Source organism: Eptesicus fuscus, chromosome 22 (assembly GCF_027574615.1).
Source record: "Eptesicus fuscus isolate TK198812 chromosome 22, DD_ASM_mEF_20220401, whole genome shotgun sequence".
Lineage (NCBI taxonomy): Eukaryota > Metazoa > Chordata > Mammalia > Chiroptera > Vespertilionidae > Eptesicus > Eptesicus fuscus.
Window position 1 is genome coordinate 36,796,277 of NC_072494.1, and position 20,977 is coordinate 36,817,253.

Here is a 20,977-nt window from a genome sequence, read left to right on the forward strand (position 1 = left end):
GAAATAGAAAGGGGCCCCTTCCCTTGAGGAGTTCTCTGGGTGGGACAGTAAGAGCTCTCCCTCCAGTCTGGTAACTAGTGAGATACCCATTGGGCACCCCGACCCCCAACATGCACCCCCAATGCCCCTTCTCCGTGTGTGTGTGTGGGGGGGGGGAGATATTTGCCCGGGGGGCTTCCCTGCAAGGAACCACCATTGAAATGCGGCAGGGGCTGCAGAGCCCTTTCCCAGGAGTCCAGAGACTGGAGGCAGAGACCTGGGCAGAGGTGGGCCACCCAGTCTTCTGGGTCGCGGCCGGATTCCCCCCCACAGAATGGAGTGGGGGCGCAGGAAGAGCCCCCCTCCCCCGGGCCTGCCCCAGAAAGAGAGAGGCGGCTCCAGCCGAGGTAGGAAGCCACCTCGAAAGCAAGGGAGCAAGCCCTGGGTGGAGGTGGGGGTGCCCCAGGGTGCGGGGGAGCTGGGCCCGAGCCGCAGGCCCTCCAAGCGCCCCGCCCTCCCAGTCAAGGCCACGGCCACCGCCCCGCCCCCATCCTTGCGTCAATGTCCCGGCCCCGCCCCCACGCCGGGGCCTCCCGGGGGGCGTCCACCCGCCCCGCGCTCCAGGTAGCGGTGGCCGTAGCGGCCGAGAGCGGCTGGTAGCGCTTCCCGGTCCTGGGCCGCGCGGGGGAGGAGGGGGCGGAGGGGGCGTTCCCGCGGCCCCCGCCCCGCGGCCCGCGCCCGTGATGTCACAGTCGCGGCCGGCCCCGGCGTCCCCGGGTCGGCTTGGGGCGGCGGGCTGCGAGGAGGCGGACGCGGCGGGAAGGGGCTCCCGAGGCATGGCCTGACCCCGGCCCCTCCCCGCCTACGCCGCCCCCCAGCCGGCCCCCCCTCCGCCGGGCTAGCGTGCGCGCGGCGGCTCCGAGGGGGCGGCCCCGGGAATGGCTGCGCCCCCTTCGGCTCCCGTGCCGCGCTCGCCCTTTTACCTGCGGAGGCCGGCGCCCGGCCCGCAGTGCCCATGGGGCATGGAGGAGAGAGCGGCGGCCGGCGCGCGCGGCCGGGAGCCTCCGGGCCCCCCGCGGGCTGCCGTTCCCTGCTTCGGGATCTCTGTGCACCCGGACGACATCCTGCCCGGCGCCCTGCGCCTCATCCAGGAGCTGCGGCCGCATTGGAAGCCCGAGCAAGTTCGGACCAAGGTACCCGAGCGGGAGTGCGGGCGTCGATCCGGGCATCCCTAGGGGCGTAGGGCCCAGGGCGCGCGGCGCTGAGCAGGAGGGTTGAGGCGGGGGGATTGCATGTGTGTTTCCTTATCCGTCCGCCTCTCGCGCCCTCCACACCCCCCTCCACTCGGGCCCGCGGGCGTGCACCCCGGAGGTCCACCTGTCCACTGTCAGCGTGCAGCGCGCGGGCCCCACCCCCTGTCGCGGCGCACTGCTGCCCCTGGCTGCCCACCGCTGCCCGGGGCGCGTACCCAGCGGGCTCTGAAGCCTGCGGGCAGGAACTTTTCAGGAACCCCCACACTCACACACGTTACTGCCCCCTCTGCACCATGTGGTGGTAGCAAAGCCTCCAGGCTCTGAGCAGCCCCTGCGCTGTGTGGGAGTCCTCCCCATCTCCCCTGGCTCTGGCTCAGCCACCCACCCCACTCCGAGAGACACACACACACACACACACACACAGCGCCTCCCACACCCAAATGGACACATGCGCAGGGAGTCTCTGGCGGACACCTCAGCTGACCTGTGTCCTCTGAAAAAATGTGTCGCCTGCCCACCCTCCTGTCCCTTCTGGGAGCCGCTTGTGGGGGGATGGCCCTGGGGAGGCGGGAGGCGGGAGGCACCTGCAGCTTGTGCTGGAGTGGCTCCTCCCCTGGGAGGTTCTGGACCAAGTGTGGAAGCTCACAGACCCCTCTTAGGAGAAGGGTGGGTAGGTAGCATTTTCAAAATAAAAGATCTCCCTTGGAGTATGAGTGCCAAAGCATCAAGCAGGCCCGAGTTACTTCCACTACTGGCCTAGCTTGCTATCTGCCAGTCCCTCCCTCTTAGGGCCTCAGTTTCCCCACCTGGAATTGGTTCAGAGGTCCTCTACAAGGCCCCTTCCAGCACTGACACTGTGCCCTGTAAATTCCATGGTTCATTCCGCCTTGTCACCCCTTTGGGGAACCTGGTCTCCCAGCTCAGGGTCGACGGTCTCTTCTGGTATGGAACGCAGAGGCCCTAGGGAGCTCTGACCACCAAAGCCCTGGGGTGGGTGCCAACCTCAAGACCCTGGATGGGCAGGAGGGACAGCAAAGTGCCCTCTGCCCACAGGCAGTGAGAGCTGGTCAGGTGTGGATGTAGTCATCCTGGGCACTCAGACCACAGTGAGTTCCCAGTCTCTCCTCTGCCACATTCTGGTCAATGGGGGCCTCCCTCAGGGCCAGGGTGGAGGAGGAAGGAGAGGAGGGGGCTTCTAACCCTCAAGTGGTGTGCAGACTCCCCACACAAATCCCATCCCTGAGGGGAGACGCAGGGTGCCTGGGCTGAGCCAGAGCTGCCACTTTTTTTGAACTCTCTAATCCAGTGGTTCTCAACCTTCCTAATGCCACAACCCTTTAATACAGTTCCTCATGCTGTGGTGCCCCCCAACCATAAAATTATTTTCGTTGCTACTTCATAACTGTAATTTTGCTACTGTTATGAATCATAATGTAAATATCTGTGTTTTCCGATGTCGCGACCCACAGGTTGAGAACCACTGCTGTAGAGCCTAAGACCATCGGAAAACACAGATATTTACATTACGATTCATTAACAATAGCAAAATTACAGTTATGAAGTAGCAACGAAAATAATTTTATGGTTGGGGGTCACCACAGCATGAGGAACTGTATTGAAGGGTCGTGGCATTAGGAAGGTTGAGAACCACTGTTCTAATCCATCCCAGGCGTTGGGGAGTGTTGAGCTCTGCGTTAACTGAGTGAGAAGGACGGGGTTCTGGGTGGTTGGGCTGGAGTTGGGCAGCCATGGGGCAAGAGGAGATATCCTGCCCCATGCGCCCCGTGCTGCCCTCTCCCCATGCTAGCGCTTCACCGACGGCATCACCAACAAGCTGGTGGCCTGCTATGTGGAGGAGGACATGCGGGACTGTGTGCTGGTCCGGGTGTACGGGGAGCGGACGGAGCTGCTGGTGGACCGGGAGAACGAGGTCAGGAACTTCCAGCTGCTGCGAGCCCACGGCTGTGCCCCCAAACTCTACTGCACCTTCCAGAACGGGCTGTGCTATGAGTACATGCGGGGCGTGGCCCTGGGGCCTGAGCACATCCGGGAGCCCCGACTCTTCAGGTGAGGAGGGTGCCCAGGGTCCTGTCCAGCTCCACGCTTTCTCAGGCCTCGGGCTTTGGAATCCTTGGCCAGCTTCCATGGTGTAGAGTGGAGTCCATGAATGAGTCATAAGATCTGTGAACTCCCTGAAATTGCATGAAAAATGGGTGTGTTTTTGTGCATTGCTGTGCAAAGAGGGACGAGATAGCTTTGTATAGGTTTGCAGTGGGGTCTGCCAGGAGTTCTCAAGGGAGGCGCTTGAGAACTTGGGTGAACATGGGACCAAACCAAGCGCCTGGTTTCCTAAATGCGGCAGGGAAGAGGTTCCTGGTCCATGGACCCATCTCAGCCTTGGAAATGAAATCTGAGCCAAATCCCCAGCCAGTCAGGGAGTTTAGCCCCTCCCCTCCTGCCATGAGCTCAGGTGTGCTAGGAGAATGGCCGTACTGGGGGGAGCAGGGGTTAGTAGCCCAGAGAGATGCCATCCCTCCCCCAATGTGAGCTCCTTTCAGATGTCCTGACAAGGTGAGAATCCAGGTTCGGGGAGCTGCTGAGCTTCTAGAGGCTCACAGAACCCATGGTCCCCAGGCAGCCAGTCCTGTGAAAAGCCTAGATCTATAGGATCTTCAAGCCCTGGGGCTGCGGGGCCTGGTGCACTCTTCTCTGTGCTGGGCAGGGAGGTTGGGCAGGATCCACCGTCCTCCCTCCAGTGCTACGGCCATGTGCAGGGCACTCAGACCAGAGTGAGTTCCCAGGTGACACTGGGGACAGTGGCACAGGGGTCTGCCCAAGACCCTTGGGCTCTGTCCTGTCCCACCCACAGGGAAGGAACCTCCCAGATTCCGGGGGGCAACAGCAAAGCCCGCCTGGGGAGTAGACCAAACAGCTTCTTTGCTCCCTCGCCTGCTGCAATTAACCCCAAGTTAGTGTCCCTGGCCCTGTTTGCAGGGAACCCCCGTCAGGCCTTCTAGGGACTTAGAAGGAGGGAATCTAAGAGCCTCACCCTCCACCCCAGTGCTCCTGACCACTGCTTCTGGGGCTGCTGAGGCCCCAGCAGATCCCCTTGCGTTGTAATTTGTCACTGTGTGTTTGTGTCTGGGTTTGGGGGATGTGCCAGCCCACTTAAGGGGCAGCTCAGGCTCCCAGCTGAGCAGCTGCCCATGCACCCAGGCTGGAGAGGGAGGTCTGAGCAAGGCAGAGGGTGAGGACCCCTGTCCTGCTTCCCCACCAACTCCTCCCAGCTCTTGTGCAAATAAGCTCCAATATTGGCAGGTCCTCGCCACTCCCAGTCTCACCACCCCTGTGCGTCTGATACTGTCACTCATCCTCTCATGAAAATAATTACCGTTGTCAGGAAGATGAAGATGGATTTGGGTTCAATAATAAGAACTTTACATTCGGGGGGAAAGCCAGAAATGGGGCGAAGTGTAGGAGGTAGCCTTTCCTTGATCCTTTTCCCAGGATAGACCATTATCTTCCTGGGATAAAGGCGGGTCTTGGAGGGAAGGCGGGGGTGGGAAGGGGGAGAGCTTTGAGAGCCGCTTCACCGCGTGGCCCCGAATCCCACCTCCCAACCTGGGCCTGTGGAGGCTTTGCGGCATCAAGATGCTGCGTGTTGAGGTTAACGTTCATTGCTATTCCAGACAGCATCCCTATTGGTATTCAAGGAAACACTCCGCTCGCGTTCTGTTTGGAATCCTCCTTTGGGGAGGGGAGGCCTGGGTCTCAGGTCTGCTTCTCGCCTCGCCCAGGCCATGCCCTGGGCTTCCTCCTCTTCCGGGAGGCCTCCGGCCTCTGAAAGCCCAGCCTTCGTCTCTCACCCACTCAGCTGCTGCCACACCCCTGCCCCCTCCACCCTTTCGGAGGTGGGAGCCTTGGGGGCTTCCAGAGGAGCCCCCGGAGTGGCCTGTTATCCTGTTGGGAAATGGCCTGCCCCTTCCCAGGACCTGGCAAGGGGAGGGGGTGTCCCTGGACAGCTCGGCAACAAGGTTTCAAACAGCCAGTGCCTTTGTTGTCTTTCCTAGATTATCGTTGGAGCAACAGGCAGAGGTAGAGGAAGCTTGAATGTTGGAGGCTTGGCAGCCGGTGGGGGTGGGGCTCCAGAGGGGGAGCTGGCCCAGGCCTGGGGGAGCCCAGCTGGGACCCAGGCCTCAGACGCTGGGTCCTTATCAAGGCCCTCCCTCTCTGAGGGTCAGCCCTCCACCCCCCTCCGCCCTCGGGCAGCAGCCTTCCCCTGAGCTGCTTTCTCCTCTCCCCACCGCCCCTCCTTCTCTCCTGGGACCTTGGATAATGTCCACAGGAGAACTTGAAAATAGAACACTGGTTTGTTTTGCGTCCTTGGCACCCAGCCGCCAGCATCAACTCCCTGCCACAGAGGAAGGGGCTGCCCTGGGCCCGCCTGCCTCCCTCCCCACCTTGGCCAGGCTGATAAGAGGCGGGCCTTTCTCCCTGCCTGGCATGACCACCCCTAATCCCTCGGTGCCCTGCGTTCACTTCCCCCGGAGGGTCAGAGTCCAAGGGGGGGAGGAGGGACACTGCCCCCATCCCCAGTGACCCCTCTGTCCTCAGGGGTTGCTGTGGGTACATGACCTTGGGGTGGGGCAGGGTCACTGACCAGTAGCCAACAGCCCGCTGCTTTGCCCTTCTGCTAGGCCAGCTCTAGTTCTGGAAAAGGACCTGCTAGGCCAAAGGCCAATCTCATTTTCATGCCTCTGCTGAGGTGTAGAGAGAGCTCTGGAAAGATATGTAATAGCCCCAGACTCTGCCCTCTGGCCAGCCCCCTCCTGGACAGTGTAGGGCCTCTTTCCGGTCAGGAGGGGCTGATGCTCTATCCTTCCTGTTTTGTTTTTTTTTTTTTTTTGCTGTAGGCTAATCGCCTTGGAAATGGCAAAGATTCACACCATCCACACCAACGGCAGCCTGCCCAAGCCCACCCTTTGGCACAAGATGCACACTTATTTCACCCTTGTGAAGAACGAGATCAGCCCCAGGTACAAAGATCTGGGAGGGTTCAAGGCTGCCACTGTCTCCTCCCCCTTAATGTGATCCTGCTCCCCATTCTTTTGCTCCACCCCACCCTGCAGGAGGGTTAGTGATTTCAGTCCCGATTGCTGAGCCTCTGTTGCCAAGGAGAGTTGGGCCAATGGAGAAATTTGAGGACCTTGAATCCACAGTTTTAGACCCATGCTTGTGCTTCTTTCTTCTTTTTTTTGATCCTCACCCGAGGATATGTTGTTTCTTACACTGATTCTAAAGAGAGAGGAGGGGGTGGGGGAGAGAGAAACATCTATAGGCTGCCTCCTGCACGCAGCCTGACCAAGGATCGAACCTGAGACCCTTCAGTGCACGAGATGGTCCCGTAAGCACTGAGCAACACCGGCCAGCGCTGCTTATTTCTTCTGGAGTCTGCTGGTGGTGGCAGGGCCTAGGGTCAGAGACAGTGTCCCCCATTTTACTTAAAGGGCACTGAGGCTCAGAGCTCAGCTCTGCCCAGTGTCAGGGCTACTTGAGCTGCCTTCTAGCCGAGGAGGGAAGCCAGCCCTCCGGGAGAGCGGTGAGGCTGTTACAGCCAGTCAGAAGTCAGCTCCTCCAGCCAGTCAGAAGTCAGCTCATCCGCTGAGAAGGTCTTGGGACTTCAAGACTCCTGCTGCTTGTCTGGATGCCTCTCATCCCCTCGTGCCCCACCCCCGCCCCCGCCCGGCAACCTCGCTTTCCACCTTATTCCGACTGACAGCTTGCTGTTTCCTCTCTGCTCTTTTCATCATCATAACATCACCTTTCCCCAGATAAGACAGGACTCCCAGGTCAGCCATCTGAGAGTCCTTCTAGCCTCCAGATACCTGACTCACCCACTTACCCTTGAGTGTTGAGTCGACAATGGGGGCAAGGAAGAAAGAGTGGTGTCACCCTGCCCCTTCTCAAAAAAGCCTTGAACACCCTTTTTCCAGATGTTCATGAGATGGGGTACCCAGGTCTGAGCTCAGGGTGCCTCCTCCCCTCCTTGAAGATGATAAGACATTAATGGAATCTCTCCCGGTCATGGCGTATCTCTGTCCCACTCTCGCACACAGGATGCTTTATCTGGATCCTCCCACTTAAGGGTTATCAGACACTGCTTTGGGACTATTTGTCCAGCATGGCCCATGCTCAGACCTCCTGTGTGAAGCGTTATCTCTGGGACATGAACCGCCTTGCCTCTTAGGACTAGAACAGCACGCAGAGAGTAGGATCCCTGGCATCTCAGCCGACAGGACCGGAGATCCCCCAGCCCTACCACGTCCATTTGACAGATTAAGAAACTGAGACCCTGGGTGGGGATAGGACTTGCCCAGGGTCATTGCTATCAGTGGCAACTCAAGGCCTAGAGTCCAGGCCTGATGCTCAGGCATAACGCTTGCTACTGCAGCTTCCTTTGAGTCCGCGGTCACTGTGTATCCTTTGGGGGAGGGGGTGACCTTGTTGGGAGGAGAGTCTTCTCTGGAGAAGAGCCGACCAACTCCCTTTGTTCTTGTCACACTTTTGACCTTGGGCAAATCAACTGGCTTAACTTTCTTGAGCCTCTTTAGGGGGTGATGCCTTCCCTGCCCTGCCCACGATACCCCAGAGCAGGCTGTGATGAGCAATCACTCAGACAAGATGAAGCACCTGAGTTCTGTAATAACCCTGTCTAATAATTTTCCTAGTGACCCTGATTTAGTCCATCCTTCATTTCACAAGCACGGATTGATTGGGATTTAAAACACACAACAATACCAAGGTGGCATTGGCTCTGCCTACAGAAGCTTAGGAGCCCTCTGGGTAAAGAGGACCTGCCCGTGCAGAGCCACAGAAGGAGGCAGGGTGTGCAGTGTGTGCCGGGGGGGGGGGGGGGGGGGGGGGGGGCGAACCAGGGAAGGTGTTCTCGGCAGAGATGGGAAGGGAGGCGCTCTGGCTGGAGGAGGTGGCCTGGGCACAGCTTGCCCCTGGATGCGGGGTAGACCAGTTGGCCGGAGCAGATCTTCAGGAAGGGTTGGGAGGGGCCTGGAGAGAGAGAGCTGCAGGGGTCCTGTGAGCTGGAGCTAGAGTGTGAGGGGGCTCTTCAAGGTCAAGTTAAGGAACGAAGATTCCATTTGGCTGGGGTGGAAAGTAATTGTGAAGGTGGTTGAGCTGGGGACTCGGGTCAGTAACCTGCCCAGGATGTGGTGGAGGTGGGAGTTAGGGAAGCAGGGATTCGGGGTAGGGAGACCAGCTGGAGGAGAGTTAAAATGGAATGGGCAACCGTTAGAACTAGGTGAAAGGTGAAAGTCGCTGATGCGAGGGCAGGCTAAATAGCCATCTCAGACGGTGAATAAAGAAAAATTGAATTTATTTAAGGAAAAGGGGATAGGGATGGGGATATCCAAAGGGGAGAGCTACCCAGCACTGAGCCAAAGGGTATTGGGTCCATAGATGACGGCAAAAACACACTTAGGACAGTGAAACAAGGAAGGGCATAGAAGAAGCAACAGGAGAACCTAGGCTGGGCTGCTCTGGCTCAGGGAACCTGCCTTGGAGACAGGTTCAGGGGGTTAGCCCGGGACGAGCTGCCGCTGCCCGTTGCTCCCCTGGTTGGGGTCTCTTATAGGGAAGAGGGGGAAGGGAATGCCAGGGCATGCTCCTTGGAAGGGAATGCCAGAGCGCACACTGGGTCCCTTGTCCTGAGAGTATCTCTCTCTCTTGCAGGTGGAGATCCTAGGGGAGGCCTTTGGGGAGGGTCTCAATAGAATATTCATCAGCTTTCCGGGTGTGCTTTGTTAGGTCGTGGTCTCCACTGATTGGCTGGTGCCAGGGCAGGGTCATTAGTCAGTGTAGCTGGTCCTGAGGCAGCTACGTGGTACTTGTCTGGTTTTGCTGCTTTTCTGGGCCTGGAGCTGAAATACAACTGAGGCCTAGATGTTATCTCCAGGGAGGAGAAGGTCATGACCAGCGATATGCTAGGGGAAGATAGATTACCCTGAGCACAAGGTTCTTGTTTTCCCAGTTTTGCCCCTTGCTAGGCCTCCAGAGCTTTCTGCCCTGGTGCGTTTCTGTGCCTGGCCCATCGCCCTTGCTCTCCTCGTGTCTAACGCTAGGGTTCCCCAAGCTTGAGCATGAGATTCCCTTGGGTGCTTGCTCAGTGCAGGTTCTGACCCTGGACCGTGACGGGAGGCCTCACGTTGGACCCTCGGCGTCCGCATTTCAGAGGCTCCCCTGGTGATGCTGAGGCGGGGAGCCAGGGACCCCTTTGGAGGAGCACTGCCCCCGCGGCCTCAGGGGGTGGAGTGGGCTGAGGCAGAGACCCTGTGGAAATAGTGGTAGCCTAGGCGTCTGGGTCGGCATGGCAGTGGCCAGGGTGGCCAGGAGGATGTGGGGTTGATAACGGCTTTGGGGCAACAAGAGGAGACTCAGATAGGCCGAGTGGTGTGAGGGCAAAGATCATGCAAGCTGAACACTTAGAAAGTCCACCCTTCCCCACTCCGATCCCGAGAGCTGGGTGGACACTGGCCAGGCACCAGTCCCTTCATCAGGAGGAACCCCAGGCCCTGTGACCCGCTCCTGTGGCCTCGGAGGGACAGGTTCAGGGAGGTGGCCCGGGACAAGCCACTGCCTGGCGTGTGAAAGTCTCCGATTTGAGACTCAGGCCCTCCGCCCTGGAGAGGATGGTGGTGTCGGGCCTGAAGGAAGCTGCGCTGGCGACGGTCCAGGTGCTCGGGGGAGAGAGGGAGGTCAGGATTGTTCCCACGGTAACCATCTCTGTGGCCTTGGGGTGGGTAGTGTGGGGGGTCAGACAGAGGTCAGGGCCTGGGCAGCCGGCATCTTGGATGTCAAAGCCATGTTTTTCAAGCTGAGACCGCGGCAAGCCGAAGGAGGCCTCCTAAGTTTTATCTTTGGATGGTCTCAGTCCAAGAAAAAGGAGAATCTTAAAAAAAAAAAAAAAAAAAGGTAGCTTCTTAGGGAGAGCCCAGAGGGAAACGCATGCTCTGCAGCCTGTGGCTACAGATAAACTCCAGTGAAGGGAGTGGGTGGGGAGGGGCCCTCCCTGACAGATGCCCGCACTCCGAGGGGCCTGCGCAGAGCCTCGGGGGGCCCCGGGCCCTCGTGGTTAGGAGGCCTGGCCTGACGCCCATCCTTGGATGGGCTGAGGCCCGCGCTCCTTAGTGAGGACGTGGAGGGTCTAGCTGTACAGGAGACAGCTGAGGCTGGAAGACTGCCCTTCCTTGAGCCTCAGTTTCCCCATGGGGTTGGTCTGGAGACCTAGGATCCTCTCTGTCACTCACCCATTCCCGGGGGGACATGGGGACACCGTAGTCGCTGAGAACCCTTCCGCACATTCCGGTTTCTGGGCTGGGGGTGTGGGCACCCGTGGGAGCATCAGGAGGACCTCTCTCCTCCTCAGGCCCCTGCCCATCCTCGCACTGCCCTGGACGAGAGAGCAAACAGGAGAGGGATGCGTGCAAACAAGACGCCAGCCCCTCCCCTTCTCCCATCGGTGGTTCTGGGGGCCTGAGGGCTGTGCTGACTCCTTGGCTTTTTAGGGTGCACGGAACCTGTGCGTCCTGGGACCACAGTTCAGAGCTTCTGTGCACAGTGGCTCCTCGTCGGCTCCCCAGGCCTCTGCGGGACCCATTCATTCACTCCTCAGCAGCAGTGCCTGTGGGTGCTGTGGGGGGCGGGGGGCGGGCAGAGGGGCTCCAGGTGCTTTGTTCCTGCCCTCAGGTGGCCCACGCCGTCCCACAGGGCTCTGGGACAAGGAAACTCACACTCCGAGTTCGGGGTGGAAGGGCACGAGATTGGGGAGCTACACAGCCGGTGCTTTCCTGCTGCACGGCCCTTGGCCTCGCAGGAGGGAGCTAAGAAGCACCTTCTTTGCTCGCTTATGTGGCCCGCATGGCTGTCTGTGGGATACGAAGTGAAACTGTGTGACCCCCGGTGCCGCCGGCTGCCAGAGCGGGAGGGACACGGACCAGCACATCTCTGCCTCCTCGAGAGAGAGCGTGCCAGCGCTCCAGCCCCTGCCCAGCTCTTCATCTGAGGAACTTTGCGGGGAGCGTTGTTTTAGAGCGGCCCCCTCCCCAGGAATCTTCCCTGCATCCCTGGCCAGCTGCCCCTGTTCTCACTCGGAGATAAGCGCGTTTGCTCACTCACCCTCACCTCCCCATCCTCCCTGGGCCTCCCTCCTTCAGCACCTCCCTGTCTCTTTCACGAAGGAGCAGGGACACGGTCCCGTCGGGGATTATGGTGCTTTGCAAAATGTTTTTAAGCCAATGTTTCCATCAGAGTAACCACGGGACATCAGGACAGGAAGCCCTAGTGCCATTCTGTAGATGGCCAGAGATTGGCCATTCGTCCAGGTTCCCTCTGCAGCTCGAGGTCGTGAGGAGGCCAGAGCCCAGGGCTTTGGAGGCCAAGCCCCTGCCTGTCCGTTCTCAGCCACCCCCTCTCGGTCCCCCCTCCACGGTCACCTCTCTCGCCCGCCCAGCCTTTCCGCAGACGTTCCCAAGCTGGAGGTGCTGGAGCGGGAGCTGGCCTGGCTGAAGGAGCACCTGTCCCAGCTGGGCTCCCCTGTGGTGTTTTGTCACAACGACCTGCTCTGCAAGAACATCATCTACGACAGCACCAAAGGTACGGCTTCGTCGGCGGGCGGGCGGCCGGGGCGGCCGGCAGGGCTGTTCCCGAGGCTGGTCCTGGGACAAGCACAAGGAGACCTTTCCACTGAGATCATAAGTTCGTTTGTCGGAGAGAAATGGAAAAGGAAACAAACTCCCACTTAGAAAAGTCATGCCAGGAAAGGGCTCACCGGCAGGGCTTGTGGGGGTCTTTAATGTTAGGGCGCCCGAGCGATCCCCGCCACAATGCTTTGGGCTTCCCACGCCTTCTCGGCTGTTTCAAGCCTTCCTGTGGCCTGACCTGAGCTTCCCCCAGGGAACCCTTTACTTTATTTATTTTTTAATATATATTTTTATTTCAGAGAAAGGGACAAGGAGAGAGAGGTAGAAACAGCAATGATGAGAGAGAATCATTGATTGGCTGCCACCTGCACGCCCCCCACTGGGGACCGAGCCTGCAAACCAGGCATGTGCCCTTGACCAGAATCGAACCTGGGACCCTCAGTCTGCAGGCCAATGCTCTAGTCTAGCCACTGAGCCAAACCGGCTAGGGCGGGAACCCCTTGGTTTATAAATCGGGCCCTCGACCATGCTGAGGACAGATGTCTTTACCTGGGGAGAGCCCCAGGGACTAGCTCTGTGAGAGGGACAGCTGGAGTGGGGGAGGGCAGGTGGACAGAGGGACAGACAGAAGGAAGCAGCTGAAGAATGCTGCTGAAGAGGTTGGGTGAGGCCAGCTTGCTGCGAGGCCCGCACAGGAGCGGGTGAACTCCGCACGTCTGCGGCGGCGTGACCGGGCTTGTCCAGGTCTCCAGGGCCAACCTCAGTGCTTCTCTACCTCACAGGTCACGTACGGTTCATTGACTACGAATATGCCGGCTACAACTACCAAGCTTTTGACATTGGCAACCATTTCAATGAGTTTGCAGGTGAGTAGGGCGTTGCTCTGTGGCCTGTGTCCAACATTCCCCCTGTTTGATGGATGGCCAGGTCAGGGAGAGGATGAGAGGGGTACCGTACTTGGGAGGTGGAGCCCCTGTCCCCCGAAATATCCCAGCTCGGGGCGGGGAGGGGGATGGGGAGACACAGACTGCCTTGGAGAGCTCCAAGTCTCCTGGGGGAGGCAGGGCCCACCTGCACAGAGCGCACCTGCTGGCCAGTCTGGCAGTTTGGTACAAAGTAGGAAGACATGCCCACGTAGGATCCCTTCGGATCCCAGGCTTGGCATGTGACTTGGAAAAAGACCCCGTCCTCTGGGTACATGCAGCCCTCGCCAGCGGGGCCAGCACAGGACAACCTCGGCCTCTCCTCACCCCCTTGCCCAAGCCCCTGTCTGCCCAGTGCAAACCTGCAGGGTTGTAGATGAGGGCCCAGCAGGCAGGTGAGGAGCAGAACAAGCTGGAAGCAGCTGCTTGCCTGGGGGCATTCTGAAAAGAACCTCGTTGCAACTGGTTAAAGTATGTGCTCTGCAGCTTGGCTCCACGACTTGAAATCCTGGCTCTGGTGCTTGCTGCCTGACCCTGGCCTTCTCTGTGCCTCTGTAGAACGGAGATAAAATACTAGGACCTACTTCATAGTATTGACATGAGACACACAAGTACGGCACATACTAAGCAGATACTAGCACTGGCTGCTGACACAGGGCGGGAAGCCTTCTGCAGCCCGGAGACTGGAGCAGGGCTGGATGGTGGGTGCGGAAGTGCTTCCTGTGAGCAGGCAGCGTGTACATAGAATCACTGTGTAAGGAAGCAGGGTGATTGTTGCCAGCTTGAGGGCTTGTTAAAAACAATTCCATGGGACGAAAAGCTAGCCCCCGACACTGGGGTTGGAGGGACACCCCAGGATGGCAGTGTGTGGTGCTCAGCAGCCCTGAGGCTTAGGATAAGCCTCACCTGGCCTAGCTTCAGCCACTCCGCAGCCCAATCTAGGCCAATCATGACCCTTCTGGAACCCCAGCTGACCAGGTCTGTTGGTCTGTCGAGTGCTAATTATACCTGAGGGTAAGACTCCCAGGGACCAGAGGCTCAGCTGGGCAGAGCAGCTGAACTGTGGGGGGTGGCACGAGCTGCGGCTGGCCTCTGCAGGGCACGGGGCCTATGCATGCTCAGCTGCCAGGCCCACTGACCTTTCCAGAAGGGATCATTCTTAAGCGTGTTAAGTCCTTCTCACCCACCACACAGAGCGAAGTCCAGCTGGAATTTCTCCAAAGGGGCAGGTTGCATCCTGCTCCTAAGTTGAGAATGAAGGAGGAGGACTGAGCAGTGGGGAGGGAGGAGGGCCAGGGAAGAGATTGGGAGCTGGGGAGAGGGCCCTCCAGGGTTCGTGGGAACAAGGGGATCTGTCTGTTACTGGGAGCTGGAAATCGGTGTTCCCATCCTGAACCCACCTCTAACCGGCTGCCTGACATTGAGCAAATGTCTTCTCTCTGGGCCTTACTTTCTACATCTGCACAAGGAGAGTCTTTCCAGCCGTACCTTGGGGCCCTAGGCAACTGAGTGTGTTTCTCCAGAAACCCAAGGGAAGCTTGGAAAGGAAAGGAGAGGGAGGAAGAGGCTGGGGAAGATGGTCCAGTCCTAGTTCTGTCTAAAGCCCAGGCCTCTGCCACTGTGCCCAGCATGTGTCCAGGTGCTGGGCTGGCAGCTTGAGGACTCAAGGAAGGGCGGACCAGAAGGGATGGAGGCCTAGTCCTGGCTGTTCCCCAGTCATCTGGAGAAGTGGGTGGGGGCAGGCGCCTTGGAATCTGCTGTGAACACTCTCCAGGGGATGTTTAAGTAGCCAGCCCTCAGGAAGCAGCGCCTGAGTCACACAGAGCCCTTCGTTTGCAATGGAGAGACTTGGGCCCAGGAGAGGAAAGGGCTTGTCCGCGGTTAACTGGAGGTCAGCATCGCACCTAAGACAACCGGGCCCTGACTCCGTGCTGTGCCCCATACCTCCTTTGTGGCATCGTGTTACAAAGGTGCTAAGGGGAGACAGGGGGGCTCAGCGGGTCCCCATCACTCCCAGGACTATCCCTTGCCCCTCAGCCAGTCTGCTTCTCTCAGCGCCCCAGCTGGGGTGGGGCTTGACCCTCTACACATTACAGCTGACCAGCAGGCGGCATTCTTAGACCCCGCCCAGCGAAGCAGGGAACACCTGGGCTGGAGGAGGCCCCGGGTGGGCCATCTCCCAGCCACTTCCGTGGTGCCGCCTCCCACCAGGTGTGAGTGAAGTTGATTACTGCCTCTACCCGGCGAGGGAGACCCAGCTGCAGTGGCTGCGCTACTACCTGCAGGCACAGAAGGGGATGGCCGTGACCGCCAGCGAGGTGCAGCGGCTCTACGTGCAGGTCAACAAGTTTGCCCTGGTGAGTGCGTGTGTGTGGCTTTGCGGCTGGCAGGGAGCAGGGCAGGGCGGAGCCAGGAGGTGGGACGAGGGACCCACCTCCTGGCTCCTGCCTCTCGCAGCCTGTGGTGGAGGAGGAAGCTGAGCCCAGGGCCAGGGGTGAGGTCCTGGGAACCCTACCCTAGAGGTGAGACTTAGGAAGAGCCATCCTGGGCACCCCGATAATATGAAGGTGCCCTGTTCCCTGTTTCCCCCACCCCCTCAAGTCTAGGTTCTCCCTTTCCTAGGAAACTACTTCCAGGAAAGACCTCCGCTTCTTAGTTTAGCAGATCGCTCACTTGGACCAGTAGTTCTTTCTAGTGTCTAACCTCAGTCTTTCATGCTACAGTTAAACTCGCCCCTTCTTTATCGTAGCCTTCGGAGGAGATAGAGAATGCTAGCTCTAATCTTCCTTGTTAGGGTCCTCTGCTGACTCAGAACTCGGTCAGCCATCCCGACAGGCTCTTCCTGCTCCAGTTACTGTGCTGTCCGTTCTTGATCCGGTGTGCCACTTACTCAGGGTCCGTGGTTCATGCCAGGTCTCCCCTGGTGTGTGCCCAGGAGCTTGCTAACTAGTCTTACTAATGTCAGCCACGCGTAAACAAGAGTAAGTCAGCTGCCCCGAGTTTCACAATCGGTCCAGGAGCTGAAGTAAAATCTTTGCTTACCGGGGAGTTCAGCTGCCCTTTCTGTCCTCACCCGCACAAAGCTGGTTCTCCCTCAGGCTCTTCCTCCTGACTCGTTTCACTCAATGTCTTTCTCTTGCTAAAGTTTTTAGTAATCATTCATACTTGCTAATTGGCCTACGTCCCCTTTAAGTCCTGAAAAAGGCAGAAAGGGGAGGGAGGTACCGGATAGTCAACCCCAGAGCAAGCAGGACTTGGGCCGGGGTGGGGGACCCCAGCAGGGAAAGTACTTGTGTCACCAGTTTGTTGGGGGGCAGCTGGACGCTCGGCTCTCTGGCTTCTTGAACCTGGGGTGACCTGGGCCCCTGGGCGCCTCTGGCTCCGGGGAAACAGCTGAAAGCGTAGCGCCCGGATTCTGGCTTCTTATTCCCACATCTACGCTCGTTTTCCAACCCGACCACCTCCTGATAGAAGGTAGGGAAAGGTCACTTTAAGGGGCCGTCTAGCAGACCAGGCCTTGATGGCCAAGTGGCCAGGGCACTGCTGAGGGGCACTAGCCCCGCTCCCCCTTCCACTGGCCAGTGGCCCGAGCTCTGGCTCAGAGGCTCATCTCGCCCTGGATCTGCTGGCCTTGAAGACTTGAGGAGGAGCTGCCCTGGGGCAGAAGCCAGGGGGAATCTCTGTGTGGGCCGACCCCCTGAGGGGGTGGGGAGAGAACCGACTCTGTTAGAGGGAGTGGAGCCCCCAGATGCTACCCAGTGACCTCACCTCCTGTGCTGGGGAGACCCCACCGTGTCCCTGCCAGCGTCCTGGTTCTGTTTGCCGGAAAGACTCCCCCCCCCCATACACGGGGTCAGGGCCTGGCTTGGCAGGACGCCGTGCCACCCTCTGCTCCGTTTGCAGGCTTCTCACTTTTTCTGGGCGCTCTGGGCCCTCATCCAGAACCAGTTCTCCACCATCGACTTCGATTTCCTCAGGTGAGCACGGGATGACTCGGGGCGTGCGGTGGGGGGAAGGAAGCTGAGGGTGTGGGGGCAAAGGACAGCCCAAATGGAACGTCCAGAGTCCACTCCTCTGCTAACGTGTCCCCACCGGCCAGCCAGGGCCCGGGGGTCAGTGCTCCAGGGGAGGTCAGGAGCCGGAGCAGCTCGGAGGAGCCTGGAGTTCATGCGCCTGCCCTGCCTGCCTGGCGGGCGATGACACTTTCCCTGCCTCCTCCTGCAACTCTGGGCCCTAGCCACAGGGCCTGGTGGGGAATGGGATGGTTGCAAACCAGTCTGAGAGGTCGTGAGCCCAGCCGTCATTCCATAGCCGCGGGGTCAGCGGGCCAGAGCGGAAGTGACTTGCTGAGGCCACTCGGTGGTTTCGTGCTTACCGTGGGGGGGTGTCAGACCCCACTCCTCCTTCAGTGGCCCCCAGTGACCCACTGCAGGCTGTACCGACACTGTACTCGGACACAGACTCCACGGGGGGTCGGGGAGGTACATCATGTGGGTGCATACGTCCCTAAGGGCCAGGAATCACTTTGTTCTTCATTCTGGTCCAGTCTCCTCACCTGCTCCTCCCCATCCACCCTCAGCCTAAAAGGCATCACTGCCCTGGTTTCAAGGTGTTCACAGCCATCAGAGGTAGGCAGTCAAAGGCACCATGAGCTCATCACCATCAGGATGGCCACTAGCAGATAAACAGGAAATAGAAGTGTTGGCAAGGACGCAGAGAAACGTGCTGTCCGTGCCACGACTGTGGGACACAATACTGAACTTCCTCACAAATTAGGGTGACTGGATGGCCCAGCAAGCTCACTGCTGGGTAGAAGGAGTGAAATCAGGGTCTCCAAGGGATACCTTGACGCCCATGTTCGTGGCAGCATTTTTCACAATAGCCAAGAGGCGGAAGCCACCCATGCCCACCGATGGATGAATGGGTAAACAGAATGTGGTAAATTCATACAGTGGGACATATGCAGCCTTAAAAGGGAAGCTCGCACCACATGCTACAACATGAATGGACCCAGGACATTGTGCTAAGTGAAATACGCCAGTTACAAAAAGAGAAGCTGTAGGATTCCACGTCTATGAGATAACGAAACTCAGCTTCACAGAAACAGAAAGAGTGGTGGTGCCAGGGGCTGGGGAGGGGACAGGGGGAGTCAGGGGCTGGTTAAGGGGTGTGGAGTGTCAGTTTTGTAAAATGAAGTCCTAGAGATCTGTTGCTCAACAGTATGAATGTACTTCACATTGCTGAACGGTAGAACATCAAAAATGACCTTGTTGGCTGAAACCGGTTTGGCTCAGTGGATAGAGTGTCGGTCTGCGGACTGAAAGGTCCCAGGTTCGATTCCAGTCAAGGGCATGTACACTGGTTGCGGGCACATCCCCAGTAGGAGGTGTGCAAGAGGCAGCTGATCAGTGTTTCTCTCTCATCGATGTTTCTAGCTCTCTATCCCTCTCCCTTCCTCTCTGTAAAAAATAAAAAAATATATATATATTTTTTTAAAAATGACCTTGTTGGAGAAGGGTAGGTTTTGTCTGTGCTGAGAAGCAAGTAAAATTATAGTTGAAGTAAAAAAAAAAAAAATCAGCCTGGGTTGGGGGTCGACCTGCACAGACCTGGGTGAGCTGCGCTGGTGAGCAGCTGTGTGAGCCCCCAGCACGCTCCCCTCCTCACCCCAGCCCCCTTCCGTCTTCGCAGGTACGCAGTGATCCGATTCAACCAGTACTTCAAAGTGAAGCCTCAGGTGTCCGCCTTGGAGATGCCAAAGTGACCCGCGCCCCCCTCCCTCTCCTCCCCATCTGCCTGGCAGGCTGGCTCTCCGGGACTCGGCTCTGTTCTGGGGTCTGTACCCTTGGACAAGGTGGGAGAGGGGACAGGTGGGTACCCGGGGAGGAGACTGCCAGCCCCTCGTGGGCGCTGCTGTGACCACATTCTCTTGTTTGGAGGGGGCTGATGGACCTAGCTCTGGGGGTCCCCTTTACCTGGCCAGACCTGGAGGGGGGAGTGCCTACAGCAGCCAGAACTCAGACCACAGCTCCTGGGAAGCCAGCGTTCTGAGCCCCAGGCCAGGCTGGAGTCTGGGCTGCCTTAGAGGCGTCTTCGACCACCCCCCCGCCCCCCGCTGGCTTGGGGACGGGGAAAGGTGGGAGGGTCCTATCTACCTCCAGTGCCCTGAGCCTGCAGCCATCTCCCACAGGCCCCAGGTGGGAGGTGTTGAGCCCAAACCAGCACCATGCCAACTCTGACAGGTGGATGTACTTATCTGGGGGGGGGGGAGGGTTGGGGGTTGTAGAAGGGTTTGAGACCTTCCTAGCAACTGCCTCATCTGCAATCATTCTCCGAGCCAGATCCAATCAAATAGCCCTTCCCAAACCTGTCCAGGGACTCCTCCTGTGCCCTCTGCTCTGCGCCGTCCCTCTGCAGCCTGCTGGGAGGAAGGCCGGGGAGCGCCACCGCCCTGGGCCTCCAGAGCCTGGCTCTTACTTCATGCCGTGGCCTGGCCGGAGGGGCCAGCAGCCTTGTTCCTCCCCCTGCCTTCCAGGCATCTGTCTCTCCATGGCCACCCCCTTGGGGCCGACTAGTGGGAGCCAAGGAGCGGGCCGGGCCCAGGGCTCTCCTGGCATGCTGGAGCCTGGGTCGGAACTGTCCAAAGGTGCTGACATCATTGACTCTCAGCAGTCTCCACCTCCTTCCTGCCCTCACAGCCCCTGGGCCCAAAAAGTGATTCATTTGTAAATTATCTTGATTTTTCTGCATTAAAATGGCCATTTCTGGACCACTCTGTGTCTGAGTGCAGCTGAGGAGGCTTTGACTGAGGGTGTGGTTAATATGCCTATGGTGGGGGGCGGGGGGTTCCAGCTCCCCCTGGGGTCCCCTCAGGTGAGCCAGGGGTCCCACGCACTGGATGCACCTGGCTTACCTGGCTCCGGCTCCTGGTTTGGGGTAGATCTGGGCAGGGCTGGTGGCTGCTGCCTTTGACCCTCTTGCTAGAATCAGTTGGCCCTGGGAGAATGCTTCTTGGAGGGGATAGGCCAGGCGTCCTCAAACTACGGCCCGCGGGCCACATGCGGGTGTTTTTGCCGTTTTGTTTTTTTAATTCAAAATAAGACATGTGCAGTGTGCATAGGAATGTGTTCATAGTTTTTTATAAACTATAGTCCGGCCCTTCAACGGTCTGAGGGACAGTGAACTGGCCCCGTTTAAAAAGTTTGAGGACCCCTGGATCCCATAGGCTGTGGACTCCAGAACGTGGCTTTATCCAGAGGAGGAACCAGTGGGACACTGAAGGGAAGTCCCGGGATTCTCCCCTGGTCGTCTGGCTCCGCTCTGGCCGGAACCAATCTGTCCCTTTCAGAAGGCTCCAGGGAAGGGAGCAGGAGCTCCAGGTGAGCTGGGGTGCCCCCTCAGCAGCCCAGACTGCTAGGGCCGCCCTCCCAAGACTGGGCAGCAGTGCCTCCAGGCGCCCTCCCCCCAAGGTGCCCCGTGCCCTTAGGGGGAGTATCGGCCCTGTCAGGTGGACTCTGGCTGTTTGGCTTTTGCCTGCAAAAGTACCAGGGTTCCATGGCAACTGCTGAGCCGAGCTGGCCTGCAGCCGGAACTGCCTCCCAGGTCCTGGTGATCCAGTGTGGCTGGGCCCCAGTGGGCAGCAGGACTGAGCCTAGGGGTGCCAGTGGCGCACGGGTGGTGCCAGGACTGGGCAGGGCAGGGCAGGCCCTGAGGGTTCTCTGTGGGGGTCAGGTCATGGTGCAGCCTTCCTGTGGACTGAATGGCAGTGCCCGCTCTTTGTTCCTCTCAGATCCACCTCCGGAGCTGAGGGCAGGAAATGACCATCCTCCCGGGCCTTGATGCCATAGTGTCGGATGGTGTTGCAGTGGTGAGCAGGGAATGGCTGGTCCAGGGACCCCCAGGTACGGTTCTGGCCCCTACGGCCCCTGGGCACCACATTCATGAGGGCATCTACCTGCAGGCACCTCCTACTCCTTCTTTGGAAAAGCATCCTTATTCCTCAGTTCTTCAGGGGAGAGGGCAGGTGGGGCAGGGTGGGTGAGAGTGTAGGCACATCCTCCATGACCCTTGGAGTCCCACCATCACTCCAGACGAGCAGCACCCGAGCCTC

At 59.0% G+C, this 20,977-nt stretch overlaps 1 protein-coding gene across 6 annotated transcripts; it reads left to right on the forward strand.

Annotated features, from left to right (window-relative positions):
- Positions 1 to 604: 604 nt before the first annotated feature.
- ETNK2 (ethanolamine kinase 2) lies at positions 605 to 20,738 on the forward strand. 6 transcript variants are annotated; one of them, XM_054712106.1, is made up of 9 exons: positions 605 to 1,172; positions 3,040 to 3,299; positions 6,146 to 6,268; positions 11,755 to 11,897; positions 12,727 to 12,810; positions 15,153 to 15,224; positions 16,771 to 16,844; positions 18,559 to 18,737; positions 20,657 to 20,738. In XM_054712106.1, exons 1-9 carry the CDS (start codon positions 918 to 920, stop codon positions 20,685 to 20,687), a joined length of 1,221 nt encoding a protein of 406 aa, XP_054568081.1. In that variant the 5' UTR covers positions 605 to 917; the 3' UTR covers positions 20,688 to 20,738. The 6 variants fall into 6 exon arrangements, 5 of the variants coding, with proteins under 5 accessions (XP_054568081.1, XP_054568079.1, XP_054568080.1 ...); XM_054712104.1 differs by lacking the exon at positions 20,657 to 20,738 and adding an exon at positions 19,403 to 19,636 and having other exon boundaries at positions 606 to 1,172; positions 18,559 to 18,702; XM_054712105.1 differs by lacking the exon at positions 20,657 to 20,738 and adding an exon at positions 19,403 to 19,527 and having other exon boundaries at positions 606 to 1,172.
- The last annotated feature ends 239 nt before the right edge of the window (positions 20,739 to 20,977 follow it).